We start from the raw sequence: 16,114 nt of genomic DNA on the forward strand, positions 1-16,114 counted from the left end.
CGGTGCGACCCCCCCCCCCCCCCCCCCAGTTTATCTTCTAAGGAAGGAAAACACCTTCACACACTGACATGGATGTTCAAATGCACCCTTACATCATACTGCTGCTTTCGTTGGACAAGTGCATTTCAAGTACCCCTCATAAACTCAAGTGGGAAAGGTTCATAATCTGGATTGAAGCCAAACAGTTTAAATATCTGTCACTTATTCCACATGCAAATTGTGTGACTACCTTCCATGCTTGTGTGGTTCCCAGTTTCGCAGACAGTGTTAAACTGGCTGCGTTTCTTGTGTTTGTCAGTGACACAGAAGTTTCAGGCCAGGATTTTCAAATGTGTGACTTTTGAGATTCCAGGACCTCATTTGTCAGAGGCACAAAGCCTCTGTAATTCCCTCGGAAATTTAGAAAGTCACACAGGTACATGGTGTCCCCATGTGAGTTACAAATTTTTTTTTTTTTTTCCAGAATTCTGGGGCAAGTGACTGAATAATTATTGTTTACATGATGATACGTGATGTATGTGGTGCTGTACAGGAATTGTGGTAGAATCCCTGCTCGAAGCAATAAAAATCTTTTTACAGTAGATCCACGTGCTGTCCTGCTTGGTTTGCTGGGTGAAACCCAGCTAGTTCCTCCAAGGGAGAATTCCTGCTAGGGACAGAAAACATGACTATGCTTATAATTTTTCTATCTACTGAAGTTTTTCAAGGTAGTCACCAACAATGTGAATGAGTACTGTACTCAGGTTGTGCAGAGCTCTGACATCCATAGACCTTATTATCTCTGCATGAGATTTGAAAACTTGTTTTTGTCTTATAATCTCCAGTAAGGTGGCTTTGCTAAATCCCCCACTTGCTGCTGTTCATAGAATATTCTTGTCTTTTTTTCCTTGTCTTTTTAAAATCTGTGTTCATGGTAATGAAAGCTGGAGAAGAACAAAGATGGGGGTGTATGTGAGAATTCTTTGTTTCTGCTTTATCAGCCTAAAAGGGAGTGGAAAACAGTCTATTACTTAACCATTCCTTCCCCATGTGCTATCAGTTGTAACGAGTACAGAAATTGTATCTGCAAAACTTGAAATGCACAGGTTCCAGTAATTTGGCTAGACGCCATTCTTTCTGCAAGTGCCCATAGAGACCAGTTCTGGATTGCCATTTGTAAATAAAGTGTGCTTTTATGAGCTTTTGTGAATGCTTGGGTTTGTTGTCATATAAATATTTTGAAAATTTTTGTGGGAGTTTTTTCTTTTTAAATTCAGTTAAATCTGATGAATATTACACTCATAGCTCATATTTCTAATTTTAAAGTCATGAAAAGCTAAAACACATAGAATGCAGAGGAAGAGAGGCCCACTTTTCTGCTTCAGGGGCTAGCACCTTTGCAGAATCTAAAGATCTTTCATTTCAAAAATTGGGACCCTTGATAAAGAATTTAAAGGGCATCAGTTTTCCCCAAATGTATGCTCCTGCTTCACATTAAATTCGTAATGACTTACCTCTCCTTCATAAATTTTTGCTAAGAGAATCTGATGCTCTGTGCTTATTGGGTTCTTCTAATATTTTCTTCTCAATTACTGTACAGCAAGTAAGTATTCCCTTCACTCAAGCTGCACTCTCTTTTCATTATCCTCTTGTTACGAAAGGGCTCCTGTCCATTTTGTGCAAGACTGATGTCTGGCTCTGCTCACCCGTGCAGAGTTCCTGCAGGCTGGAAAAGATACCTTTTTGCTTGCTTTCTAAATCACTTTTTGCATCCACTCTTTTTTGGGGTGAGCAGGAGTAACAAGAACAAGTGATCAACAGTGACCCATAGTAAACTGGTATTTGTAGATATTAGCAACGTACATTTAACGTAAAGGTTTTTATGAATGATCAGAACTTGGTGGAGGATGCCTGAGTGCAAATGACTGAGATATTTTACTTTTAGGGGTGCTTCCATTCATGATTGATTTGTGACTTATCTTGTCTTCCCAACTATTCATTTTTTCTAATCTATTTCTGTCTTACTTGTACAGTTCATAAAATTTTGTAGTGAATAATGCATGTCCTACATTTGTGCAGCACTTAAAACAATGGTCTTCTTGTGGGCTTTGGATAACTATAGTCACTTTTTGGTCATACTGCTTTCCAGGCCAGAAAAGGAAACAAAAGGAAAAATCAATTTAACGGTGAAGCTTTCACTAAAAGCTTCAAGAAAAGAAAAAGTTAAAATTGTTCTCCTTGTAGAAGCTCCCTTTTATCTCCAGATATTTTTTTTATTTTTTAATTTTTTTAAGTAAAGAACATTTGAATTTAAATGTAATGGGAAGATAAAATGAACACTTAATAAAACAAGTGCTTCTATACTTAGGAAAGACCCAATTATTATCAGTGGAAAATTCCAGGCACTGTTGCTTTTAACGTCATATTAAGTGGCACCTAGAAGTGTTTTGTGTTCATAACATTTGCCAGAATATAAATGGAAAGGATTTCTGACAAAAATAATATTGGTGTTGTGTGGAGTATAAAGGAATGTTATAACAACACATGAAAGCAAGAGAAGTGTAATTGTTCATAGGAAGATAAGCAGAAGAGGGTGGTGTATAAGGCAGCCTGCAGCTCTGGGAGTGCCGCTTTCACCCTTTAAGAACATAGTAGCTTAAGGTGGCGGAGATGAGAAAGTCACGGAGGACTGCTGAGTGGCTGCAGCCTCTTGTAATGAGGCTGTCCCTGACTCGTACAGTAACAACGTGCGTCTGTAGGGATCTTGGAAAGGCTTTTCAGAGTTAATATGTTGACTTCTTAGTTTGTTGTTTGAGGCTTTTACACAATAAATACCATCAAGGATGCTAGAGGGAATGAAACCTTGCCAGTTTAAGTGGTGACCAGCATTGCAGTTCGCTTCCCTTATCCCCTGTTATGTTCTGTTTTATTCAGGAACTCCTTTTGGATGCAGAGTTTGAGCACATACAGATCTTTCACGCGTACAGTCTCTGACTGCAGGCTAGGACTGTGGACTCTGCTGCTGGTCCTGTGTGTGCTCTCATAATTCAGATAATCTGCACAGGCAGGACTACTTCAAAAGATAAGAAAGTGCAGGAGGTGTAGTTTTTTGGTTGTTTTTTTTTGAAATTCTCTTATGCCATCTTCATGTGGAAGTTCCTTTTCTTGAACTGGTTGCATGTTTAACCACCGGGTCTTGGTCAGTAACTTGACATTGTCACAGCAACTGCACAGTAATATTATTTTTTTTCAGAAGCTTAGAAAATATTCAGTGTACAAACTGATACTTTTAGAAGGTTTGGTACTGTCTGGAGTTGAGATAATTCAGCTTGCGGTTGTGTGTTCGTACTACTCCAGCACAAAGCTGTGCCACTGCAAACCTTGTTGTCTCATGCGCTGCTTTTCCACCTCAGAGTGTGTGCCAGTGCTACCTTTCACATGGCCTCGTACAATCAATCTGATAGGAGCCTGCCCTAGATACAAATAACCTTCGTGTGTACGGGGTGGAGGGAGAGTGCAGGACTAGGGCTGTCAGGAGGGAGCTAAAAGGTATGAATGTTTGAAGTGGTGAGAAGGGGCAGGAGAACAGGCCCCGCTCCCTCTGATAGCAGTGTAAATTTACGCCACGTTTAAGTGACCATGCTGTTGCTATCAAAACCCTGTAACTATGCCATCAGTAGCAAATTTCTTCTCCCCCCCCGGTGAATAGCATACCTGACCTTACCATTTGTTTTCTCCCACCTCTCTTAGTATCCCAGCAACCGTGTACTCGTTATGCTTTTCTCTTAGTTCATTTGTAAGCCATTGTGCTAAGGGATCATGTCTTCCTCTTGCTGTGGTTATCAAATCTGACCTTGATAAAGTTCAGAAGCCTCAGCTGCAGTATAAACAATGCTGGGGAAGAAGTAAACGTACAAATAACAGTAACTCATAGGACAGTCAAATTCCTCCCTGGCTTATTTGGGTCAAGTCCTTGAGGTCTCCAATAAGCACGTAATGCCTTGTGTGCAATGGGAATTTCATTTGTGAAGGAGGCTTCGGCAAACATTCTTGAAAATGTGTAATGGCTAGAGGGAGTGCTGCGTTCAGGAGGCATTCTAATGCTGTTATTGTTTCTTCTTTTCCTTTTTGAAAGCTTTCCACTTTCTAAAAGGTACGATGATAGTGGTGTTGTCTGTAAAGAGACAGCTTTAGCATTTTAATTTTTTTATTGGAAAAGCTTTAAAAAGTCCTACAACAGATGTAATAATGTGGTTAACCGACGAGAGGCATGTTGCTCCCCGGCCCCCCTTGCAGAGCAGAACAACTCATTGCAATTTTAAACATTTGCTGCAAAGAGAAGGAGGGGATTAGTGCAGTAGCAAAGAGCTTCGTGTGCTTGTGTAGTAAAGGCCTATATGATATTGCAATGTCAAACTGAATGGCTCTCATTCTGTAATGGGAAAAAGCCACATGAAAATGGGGTGGGGGTGGTGTTGTCCTTTTTTTTTTGTTGTTGCATTGTTTAGCCGATTTTGAGACTCCAAATTAGCAACACTAATTTAGACAACTGCAAGCTGGGTAACAATTAGTGCCTCTGTCTCGCTGGCTGCTTATTATTTAGACGTTCTGTAGCATCCGTGTAGTTCAACTGCAGCTATATATTTTTAAGGTGAGTCCTTTCTTAAATGAGTTTTGATCTTGTTTTTCAGTCTGAGGTTGGAGCCTAACTGTAATTCACCTCTCAACATAGTGTAGTCAGTTCTGTCCTTAGTCACTTGTACTTGGTCCCAGCATAGTTTAACACTGAGAAGATGTCCTGATGTGTCATAAAGTAAGGACTAGCTTACCCTTTAGTTCCTAAACTTCATTTAGTGTAGGTCTTAAAATCTGAACCCTCTTTCAATTGTTTGAGAGATCCTTTTGCCATTTTTCTCCTTCTTTTTAGTTTGTTTGGGGGGTTTTGGGGGTGTTGGGGTTTTTTTTTTGTTGTTGTCATCATGTTTTTGTGGTGTGGTGTGTTTTTGTTTTTTTTTTTTTTTTCCCTCTCAACACTCTTATGCCAAATTGTCATATCTCAACTTTCATTCCATCAGCCTTGGTTTCTATGGACTCTCAGCCTAGGAAACAAAGTATTTGCTGGCTGATTTCATGTCTCTTCAGCCTTTGTGGTATTTAGCTCATTACTCATATATCACTCTTTTTAATCTTTTTAATCATTAGACTTGCTCTTCTTTGGACATGTTCTACTATTTCAGTGACTTTCCAGTAGTACGATGCCTAGAACTAAACACGTTCTTCCAGCTAGGTTTGTGCCAGAGCTGTTTAAAGTCACTGTCTTTCTCCTTCCCTCCCGCCCTTTCTCTGTGCCCTGACATATTATATATAGGCAATCCAGACTTGCATTAAGCTGATTTTCAGGAGGGTTAAATTGTGAACTCCTGTGACGTTTGTTCTCCCTGTTGTTTGTGGTTCCTCCTATACTAATTACTTTGCAGGTTACATGTCTGTATAAAGTATATGTTTGGGATTTTTTTCCGAGCATTATTGATTATTTTTTTTATATTTTTTTCACTACTGGATTTCAGCACTTGCTGTTGGCAATGCCAACCTCTCTACAATTCATCTGTGTTTCTCAGTACCTCGCAACTTGATGATGTTTCAATTTTTAATTATGTCCTCCTCAGCATTAAATATCCCCAAAGAACACCCCATGTGTACCATGGCTGGAATAAGAATGCAAGGGTTGTTCTCTCCTACATGGCTGCTGGAGATTTGTAAAAGTATAGCAAAATGCGCCACAGCCTAGGTGTGGCTGCCAAGAATTGTAGTGATTAGATCCTGCTGAGCAGAAACACTGTCTTCCCTAAATGGCAAAGATGGAGCAGAGTGGAACGGTAAGTAGGTGGTGGTGAAATACAGACACCACAAGTCAGGATTTCTTGAATCGGTCCATAGCCTTGCTTTTACCCATCTGGGAATCTGTTGAAATGCTTCTTTGTGGCTGCTCTTTCTAGTGTATTTCAGCAAGGCACAACCTCTTCCTACAGAAATGATTCCTTGCCTTGATTTTAAAGTGATTTAAAATTAGGGCCTGATTCCATGATTGCAGCCTCCTCTTGCTTTTCCTGCACGAGAGCCGCTAGCCCTGTCATATTTTGCTGGCAAGACGATGGATGATCCTTCGGGATTGTCTGAATTAAGGGAGCTGTTGTAAGCTGAAACACTCAGCCTGATGTTAGGAAGAAATCTGGGTGGGGAGGAAGGGATGGGTAAATCCTTCTTTCCTTACCCAGGGTGGGGAGCAGTTGCAGACCTCATTAGTGACCACTGCTCTGCCTTTACAGATCTAATCCTTTTCCCATCACAAGGAAGCCAAGAGCAAGAATCGTCTCTGTGATAACAGTGCATTTGGGCACTCTGGTGCCACATACACATCTTCTTTCTCCCTTATTGCTCAGTAAGGTGGTAGGGCAAGTGCCATGTCCCTGAGGCATAGCCTGTGCGGACACTCATATTTGTTTCCTCTGCTGGCAGTTAAACAAAAGGAACCATTTGTGCTCCTGCTGAGATTGGTTGCATCGATTCTTTGCCTTAGATTAGCTGTGGATGCAAGGAATTCTCTTTCTCCTGAGTAAGGAATGCCTGTAAAATGCAGTGAGAGAAGAATGATACCTACAGAAGGAGGTTTACAATAGCGTAGGGCAGTGTAAGCAGTTGGCCAAAAGGGATCATTCGCTTAGCATAACTTTTGGTACTCTGCTAGCAGTTAGTAATGGGCTGTGAAAACTTTACAGTTGTAGTATAGACAGTGCTAAATTATTTAAACTGCAACTTTCAGGAAAAAAAAAAAACAACTTAAATATCCATTCCTTTTTTGAGATCAGCTATCATTGACAATTTTGGACTCCACCTTTTTACTTTGTGATACAACGTGTTACGTGGAATGCTGTGCTACTCTGTGTGCTGAGACACTAAACTGTTTCAGGCACAAACTACAAGCATGTTTGGAGAAGATAATTTTAATTAGCACAATTAAAAACTCAGCCGTTATTGGCCCAAGTTATCCAAGTCTTGTTACCCTCTAGTCCAGAGAAAAATTATTTTCCCACTGTTAAGAAACATGATGGAATCAGTCAGCAATGTGTGTTCCAGCAATGAATATTTGCATATAGGCTAGTACACAAAAGATTTTTTTTTTTTTTTTTTTTTTTCCTCAGCAGATAGCTGTGCCTCAGCAGTGACTTGAAGGCTTGCCAGGCTGTGAAAGTCAAGGCCAAGCCCTTGTCAAAAGACAGGCTAGTGAGGACCTTTGGACGCCATGTGCAAAGGGTACTGTTTTAACTGAACAGATGTTCTCAGTCCAAGGCTGATACTCTTGGAAGAGGTGCCAGGCGACAAAAATAGTTGTATTTTCTAGGGCAGATGGAAAAGAATGCTGCGCATTTCAAGATGGTATTTTATTTTTCAGTTGTGGAGGATTCAAGTTGGGGACTTGTTGTGGATGGCTTTCTGTGTATGAGTCCTGAAAGTGTATCGTACTCTTACTATTTGGTTTGACGTCCTTAGGAGACAAAATACTCGAATGTAAGTGGACCACCTATGTGTTACTACACCATTCAAAGCAGCTAGAAAGCTGTTTGGAGTAGTCAACACCATGTGCTCATAAATGAGTGAAGTGTCTTGTTATTCTGGGAAGTGCTAAGAAGTATTTTTAGCATATTCTTTTTTTTTTTTAAATTGGCTGAAACATGATATCTGAAACAGGAGTATTTTTTGTTGTTTTCATCTGTTCAGAGTGACAAATTGAAGCACACAGTTATAATACAGAATAATATTTTATTTGTTGTTACATACATGTGTACAGCATCTGTATATTCCATAAGATTAGATATATTCCAAAGCTAAAAGCTGCTCAGTCAGTCAGCTAAGGAGGCCTTATGTATTAGATTTTTTTTAAAAACCCCACATATTATTGTTAGCATCTAATTGACAAAATATTACTCTGTTGTTAACTTTGAAAAACTCATTGCTGTGCTTTTTAGCAGCCTTAATATATAATTGACTTCTTGTATAGTCACTTATGGTACCAAAATTGAAGGGTTTCTTTCTAATTTTAATACAAACTGTTACGTTTCCAAAGCTGATAGATTGTAGTAATGGTCTTGCTTTGAAGAATTTTGCTAGAGAAACCACTGGTGGCTTCCAAGATGTTTTCAGTTAATATAGGTTCGTATGTAAATAGTTGTCTTTAACTCTCTTCATTTTTATAGTTTAGTCTTAAAGGCAAAATTCACCTTGCTGAATATATGGCTTGATTTTGCTCTGTAAAGCCATATATTTCCTGTTTATCATGTCAAACCCTTGTGGGTTGATTCTTTTGGGTAGAGATGGACTTTCTGGCTCTGAACAGTAAGAATCTAATCCCAACTGCATTGAGGATGCTTTCTCTTCTTTTGACTGTAGCATAATGGTAGATCTAGAAAAACATTCTTCAGCACTATAGTGGGAGAAGCAAAGGAAAAAATGTCCTGGCACGAAGTGCAGTGATAGTTCCTGATATTGTCACTTTATGCTGCATGACATGGCATGTGTGACTAAGAGAAAACTATTTCACTGAAATAGTTTTGTGCTGGTGCCTGTTAATTCGGCCAGTCATGTGGATAACTGTAATACAGAACAATATGTGACAATCCTAAGGTATTCTGTAAGCACCAAAGATGACTTTGAAGTTATCTGGTCTGGATTGAGTGACACAGGCAAAATTAATTTTACATTCATTGATCCTTGAAGACTCGGCACATGTATTACTTACAGGAAGAATCATGATGTTGTGTCTTTCCTGGATTTTATTAGACTGCTGCCCAAACCAAAAAAAGCCAAGGTGATATCACCAATTTAGGATTTTTTTAATGCTAGTATTGATCACTGCATGAAAAATGAAGCAAGACAACTGTTAAATCGATCATAAATGTTAACAAATGGGTGATAGATCTTAATCCAAGCAGCACTTAGCTTTGCCATTCCTTGCCTCCCAGTGGAGTGCAGTGCCGTCTTTTAACATAACTTTCTTGAACAAGCAGAGGTTTAATGGACTGACTTCCTAGAAATTGCAGATGTGACAAATTTTGTTCCCACAGAAGTTTCATACCTAGATTATGCTTCAGTATGCAGTTGTATGAGGCACGTTTTTTAGGCGCAACAATTGAGAGAATTTTCAGATACTTTCTGTGGGTTTTGTCGCTTGTGGGATGTAATCATGAATGAGCATGTGATCAGAAATATTAACCATAGTCATAAATCAGTGAATCCTTTTAAGACAAAATTTTATTTTAATATTATTTCACATTTTACTTTTCCTCAAAAAGCACTGTTTAGCCAGTCCATGTGGCCTTTTCAGTAAAGATACAATACTTGATATTGTTCAGCAAGGAGCACAGTCAACATTCCAGAAATTGGCATGAAGTGTTTAATGTGTAGAATTGCTGATGTGGTGGTGTTTTGTTTTTTTTTAAAATAATTCATAACTAATTTCACTATTGAAGCTATCCAATTTCTTAAGCAAAAGAAATATTTCCTGAAGCAGATGCATTGGACTTGGGGGGGAGGTGACAGTCTTGGAAGATTTTAAAACTAGTAAGTCTTGTCATCTTATATCTAGTTTTAGGTTACACATTAAAAGAGGGAAAACGTGTTTCTGTCCGTTTTATCAATGGGCAAGCTAGGGATTGAACTGAAGTAGACTGAATAGGGAAAAAATACTTTTGCAACTTACAGAAGAGAGCACAGCTGTCAGGAGTTGGTTCCTGACGTCAGCACATCATGGTATGGGGGTTTAGGCAATAAATTCTCTCCATTCAGGTTTACAATTCACAGTAAAGTTTTCACCAGAAGCATGGATTGCTTGACAATTGTTTGCCTAATTTTAATTGTTGGTGGTATGTCTTGTTCTTAATACAGTTTATTGTAATTTCAAATGAAATTTAGAACATTTTAGAGCAATACAAGTAAAAATATCCTAAAATCTAAACTTTTTTTTTTTAAAAAAAAAGCAGCCATATTTTCACTTTTTTTTTGTTTTTTCTTTTCCTTCTGCTCTATTCCAAAACCATAAAAAGGCAACATGGTCCAGGACACCTCCCAGATAATAAAAAGAGAAACCTTTTTTTCAGCGATTAAAAAAAACTGGTGGAAGATTAGATGATACCTCATGGGAGCTGATGCTGGGTTCCCTCACTCTGATCACAGAAGTTCTAACTTAAACCTTCCCTTATGTGAATTCCTGATACAAATATTTGTAATACTTTTTGTATTCTGAGTATAAAAATTTTCTTCATTAAACATCCAAGTTAGTTGTCTACTTTTCTTCCAAACCGTAATGTTGTTGGTTCATATTCAGTTCAACAGTCATCCTCAGTTTGTTGTCAGACACATAGCCTGGCTTTTGTGAAGGTGAATTGAAAGCCTGAAACCTGTTACTTGTGAAGCTTTTTTTTTTTGGAAACAGTTAGAATTTAACCAGAATTATATTCCAATCTTCTGTATTTTAAATGCACACGTCTAGGTGAATTTCTTTCTCTATATGCTAAAGTTACAGGTGGGAGTCAAAGAAGTGAAAGGAATGGTAACTGTTATCTGCAATTAGCTTTAGACCTGCTGATATCTTGCTTGTAGTACTACAAGAATTGGAACAGGAGATGAACATTTCATGGTGTTTCTCTTACGTACTTAAATTCTAATTAAGCTTTTAATTTCAAACTGCTTTCAGAGCTACGAATTCTTTAGTCGAGAAATTATAAAAGAAGTTTTAAATCACTGACACTGGACTGAAATTTGTTTCAAGAAACTTGTTTATAAATCCAATTGTTTTATATAAAGCAAATCTGACTTAAACTGAAAAACTACTGTTAGGTTTCTGAAACAACAAACCTCTTTGTAAATGCCCTAATACCTAGGATATTATTTACCTTTACTGTTTTGAAGGCTAATTGTGCAATTATTTTATGCAGGTTCCGACTGGAACATCTCGTCAAAGTTACCCAGCTACCAGCTATCAGGACTTCAGCAACTGGGAATCTCTAATGAAAATTAAAGAGGGGCTGCTAAGACAGAAAGAGATTGTGATCGATAGGTGAGTGATCTGCGCCTGCTTGCAGTGATTAGATTAGGTGATGTAAAAGCTATGATGTAGGAATGGACTTTCAGGAGAGCTGCTTACTCAGTAAAGTTGTTAGGTTCCAGTCCAGCAAATATTTATGCAAAAATATGTGAGAGCTAATCCTTGCTAGGAGGGAAGACTGCCTGCTGGCTAAAAGTCTTTTACAGAGTTGGAAATTTACTTAGGGGTTTAATGCCTCTGCAATGGAAAAGGGAGAGTGAGACCAACAGCCAGTTCTGCTGTCAGCTTCCCCATCTTAGCTTCTTACCAGTCTAGGGGGTTGTGTTGAAAATCTTTCTGCTGGTACAGATCTTGGAAGTGACTGGCAAGATGAAAATTGGTAAACTGCATTACCCTGATTTTCTTTCCAATGACAGGTACAGAAATGCAATGTATTTGAAGCCAATTGATAAAGCTTTGAGACATTGGCCTTTGCAGTAACAGTCAGTGGTAAAATTCTATTCAAATGCTCATACAAATTATTCAGATAATAAAATACTAAATCCAGGATCTATCTGTCAGTAAATACATCACTTCTTATTAAAATTGCTACCAATCTGAAATGGGCCTTGGCAGCAACTCACTGCTGTTATGTTTCTAGTATATCTGAAGTAATTTCTGCAGTTGTGGATGTTTGGATAAAATGAAGCCTTAATGAGGAAAATGTGTTTTTAATAAAGGGCTTGAGCTTAATGAAGCTTACACCAAATTAGCAGATCTCAGCAGGAGCTGCCGAGTTTGGATGTAGGACATTTAAGAAGGGCATTTTTATGTTTGACATAATTATCATTTGGCTTAGTCTGTGTTTTAATAATAAACTCTTGGCTCGTGGCTGAAAGAGGAGTGGTTGTTCTGATCTTGAAATAGTTGTGCCCTCTTATTGATAGTTTGCTCTACAGCATGAGGAGAACTGCTTAAAGCAGGTGTGTGTTGATCACAGGAATGTCAGGCATCCGTTATGAATGTTTTTGTGTTTCATCTAGCAGTTCCTATGTTTTAATGGGTGGAGACAGACAACTTGGGCATAATTTACTTTGGGACCAGGAGAATTATGCTTGTGCAGGTTCTGTTCCTTCCTCTATTGCAACGGAGCAAGGAATTGCAGTGGTTTAAGGTGTTTCTGTCCCCTAGCAATCCAGCCAATGCCTCTGTGGGCATTGTAGTGAGGAAAGTCGGCATCAGCTTCCCCAATTTGATGTGGCATACTGGTGTGCCTTTACCTGCCTCTGCAGCTGAAGGTGGTACTCAAAGTTATGAACTGCAGGGGCTGAGGCACGGGTACACCATCCCACTCTGCAGAGGTGGTGATCTCCCAAAGGGCTAAGTAGTTAAAATGAAAACAACTTTGACTGTTGCTTAGATCTCCTCTGTCATAACCTTTCGATCAGCTGCTTAAAGGCTGTCTGAATTACAGTGGTTTTTTCAGGCTTGCTGTGTCAGTAGTAGTGCTGTACAACCTGCAGGCCGCCTCTCGGGGCCCAAGCTGTCAGCAGCATTTGTAGGGACATTGAATGCTCAAAAATGCTGCTGTCAGCAGCATTTGTAGGGACATTGGCCATGATGGCTAGGGGCTGTCTTTGGTGCCTCCCCTGAGCGTATAATCCTCTGCGCTTTTGATGAAGGTGTGTTATACAATGGCAACTAAAAAGGCAGTTCACATTATTCTTCTCACACTGGAAATGTGTTTACAGTGAGTGGTGACGATTCTGAAGTGACAGTTTGTAACCTAGTTTCTTGTTAATGTTACTTGATACTGTCCATGTTGAGGAAGAAAAGCTGTTTCTTGATATCCGATGGCAGTATGCTGGTTCTTTTTCAGTACAAGGCATACTTTTGTGTCACTTAATGGTAGTGAATGCAGTTCTTTCTGGATTTCTGACCAGAAATCCATTGAGATGATTCCTTTTCATTCAGCTGGAAAGGCAAAATACATTCTGGAAGCTGTTGAAGCAAAGCAAAGACCACTTAGTAATGTTACAGTCATTTCCTTTAAGTAGATGCTTGGTGTTATAGTTAACCGTGTTGTAAATTATAATAATGCAGTATAATAACACATCACAGAAAGGGCTCTTTTTGAATATTGAGCCTTCATTTGGGCAACAAAAATCAAGCCCTTCCGGACTAGATTATTAAACTTCTTTGTTTTGCATCAGAAATCTAACAATTTGGAATATCTGTGAGCAAGTTTCAAACAGTCAGTAAAAACAATTCAAGGAATAATGCTTACAATGTAAGTCACTGTATTTGGATAGTTTGGTGTATAACTGGAAATTCAAAGCTGTGAATATCATTTTTAAAAATGCAAACAGTCACATCTGTGAATAGAAGAAGTGGCTTGATTTTTATTCTGTACACTGTGTTGAAGAGCAGATTTAGTAATAGATGAGTTAAAATTGATTTGATTTGGGTAGTCTGTTTGGCATAACAAATGCGTATTTTTAAGTATAACTGAACAGAGTAGCATAAATGGTTGGATTTAAAAGTGGGTTAGGTCTGCTTTTTAAAACTACTGTAGGAATCACTGCCAATTTAATGAGTAAGAGCCTGAAACTGGTTTTTAAGTCTGCTCTTAAAAAATGGGATGGAGATCATACTTTCAGGAAGCGAAAACGTGGCGTATGTTTGTGCGCACAGGATCACAATGGCACTTCTTAAAGGTGTGTGTCATGTTTTCTCCACATAAGAACTGTTGGTACAGGCTGTGAGTAAGGACTTAAGGATTTTGTCTGTAAGAGGAAATCTGCTGTTGTAACACTTACTACTAAAATGTCTGTCATCTACAGTACAAAATAATTGGATTATATCATTGCCTTGCCTCTCTGGTGGTTTAGTTTGTAACACTATGCTATATTATGTTAGCACCAGTTTTAGTTTGTAACACTATGTTATATATGTTAGCACCAGAGGGAGCCAACAGTGTTTGTATTGGTTTAGAAAATTACGGCATCACATTTTAATTCTCTGTGTGGCTCCTCTGTTCAGTACATTCACAACACTGAAATTACAGTGTTTGGTACAATAGTGAATGTCTATTGAGACTGCCCAGCCACTGTAGATGTCTCTAGTGTGGCCCTGGCACTGTTTCTTTGGCAGGGACTGCACATAGGGGTATGTGAATAAATGCCAAATATCTGAATGTATGACATAAGCTGCTGAGAATAACACTGTGCATGCAGTGTTCTCTTCCAGACAGCTTAAGGGCATTTAAACAGCTTTTTAAGGAAAGGTAGATGTAGAAGTATAATTTCAGTGAATAGCTGTCATTCCTCAGGACATAATAACGTTTACATTCTTAAACCAGTTGCTAAATTGTTAGTTTTACGCCCATAGCTGAATTATGCTGAGATGTTTTCATTATTACAATAGAATTAGATTTTCCAACTCTAATCATTCTGTGATTCTATTCTATGATTTTCTTTGCCTTATGTCAAATTACCCTGACTTCAGTAGTTGACATCAAACAGTATGTGCTCTGACAGGGCTCGTGTTATTGCTAGTGTAAAGCTGTAATTCTCTTAATTTGGGATGGTCTGTTAAGATCTGCAGCATTAGCATATCCACTTGAGTGATAACTTGATGTCATTTTTGAAACAGCTTTGAAGCTTTACACAACCCAGGGTCTGAGTGCATGCATGGATAAAAAGGAGCCCTGTGCAGGGAGCAGGGCCGTAAGGAACGTCATCAGAGTTTCTTGCTGTGCATAATATTATTTGCTTGCAATAACAGCTTGAAAAGGATCCATTTATCTTTTTCTGGTATCACCAGTCACCCAGGTAACTTGTGGTTGAGGCTTTTTTATCTTGGAAGATTTTGTTACGGTGCAGTTACTTTAGCAGTTTTAAAAGCTGACCTTTTCAGAGGTGGATACTAGTAATATCAATGAGATGGAATTTGTTAACATTATTTTTCCCATAGTAACCTAAATCTTGACAATAATGAGAGAATGTAGGGCTAGAAAGGACCTGTCTAACATCTGTTGGGCCATAGGGAGGACAAGCTGTAGTGGTGCCACTCCTGGTAGATGTCTACGCTATTGCTATCTGCAATAGCAGGTGTTCTACAGCTTTTCTGGGTTGGACAGTTTGGTGATTAATTAGCTGAAACATTAGAAAACTTTTCCTAATATGACTTAGTCTTTCCTCCTAGGTCAGGTTTTCTAGATCTCTGGTAACTTTTGTTATTCCTTGAGATTTCTTCAGCTGATTAGTACATCTTCCCTGAAGTGTCCAAACCACCCAGTCGAGGCTTCCCTCCAGCCGAGTGCTCATCTGTCTCGGAGGCCGTGCTTGCGTAGTGTTTGCTTTTTGCAGTACAAGGTTGCGCAGTTTTGATCAGCTGCAATCCCAGATCCTTTTCTGTGGAACTGATGCCAAGCCATTTTCTATTCTGTAGATTTAAATATTTTTAGGTAGTTCTAGTATTTGGCAGAGCTGAGAACAGCAGGGGAGGTGCAAGGCTTGCTCTGTAGTCATCCTGCCAGGAGACTGCAGAAGTCGAAAACCTCCCACCGTGGGAAGGAGGGTGCAGTTCTCTCTCTGCGCAGGCAGTCGTGCCTGTGTCCCACTCGTGCCTCGCACCCTCTTGACTAAGTAGCCCAGAATATCTGACAAAGTAGAGTCCAGTTGCTGGCTATGCTCTTGCCTGCCTTCCTTCAGCACTAGCTTACCTGCCGTGGGTCAGGCTAGTATTTCAGACTTCTGTGCAATTCAGAAAAGTTATTTAAAAAACAACAATCCATTTGGAACAGCGATCACCTCTTAAGTCTCAGAGGTAGTGTTCCCATCTTCTTTGCAAGATAAGTTCTCCTGTGACTGGTGGAAAGGTAGTATTCGCTTTGAACTGCAGGCTCTTGACTTCACCAGAAACCCAGATTTTATTGTGTAGGAGACTTGAGATCATCTTTTCTCATGAGCTTTGCTGGTGTTGGAGTTCTTTGGCATTGCCTTCCAAATTATGGAAAACACATTTGCATTAGTTTTAAGACTTTTTTTACTGCTG

The 16,114-nt window shown here is 39.1% G+C and overlaps 1 protein-coding gene across 1 annotated transcript in view; it reads left to right on the plus strand.

Annotated features, from left to right (window-relative positions):
• The window catches only part of CEP85L (centrosomal protein 85kDa-like), a 107,175-nt gene that overhangs the window by 65,990 nt on the left and 25,071 nt on the right, over positions 1 to 16,114 (plus strand). The window contains exon 4 of the mRNA XM_009883289.1: positions 10,968 to 11,089. Within this exon, the coding sequence (XP_009881591.1) occupies positions 10,968 to 11,089 (122 nt within the window). The remainder of the gene's footprint in view (positions 1 to 10,967; positions 11,090 to 16,114) is intronic.

The sequence above is a fragment of the Charadrius vociferus genome, unplaced genomic scaffold (assembly GCF_000708025.1).
Source record: "Charadrius vociferus isolate BGI_N301 unplaced genomic scaffold, ASM70802v2 scaffold230, whole genome shotgun sequence".
NCBI lineage: Eukaryota > Metazoa > Chordata > Aves > Charadriiformes > Charadriidae > Charadrius > Charadrius vociferus.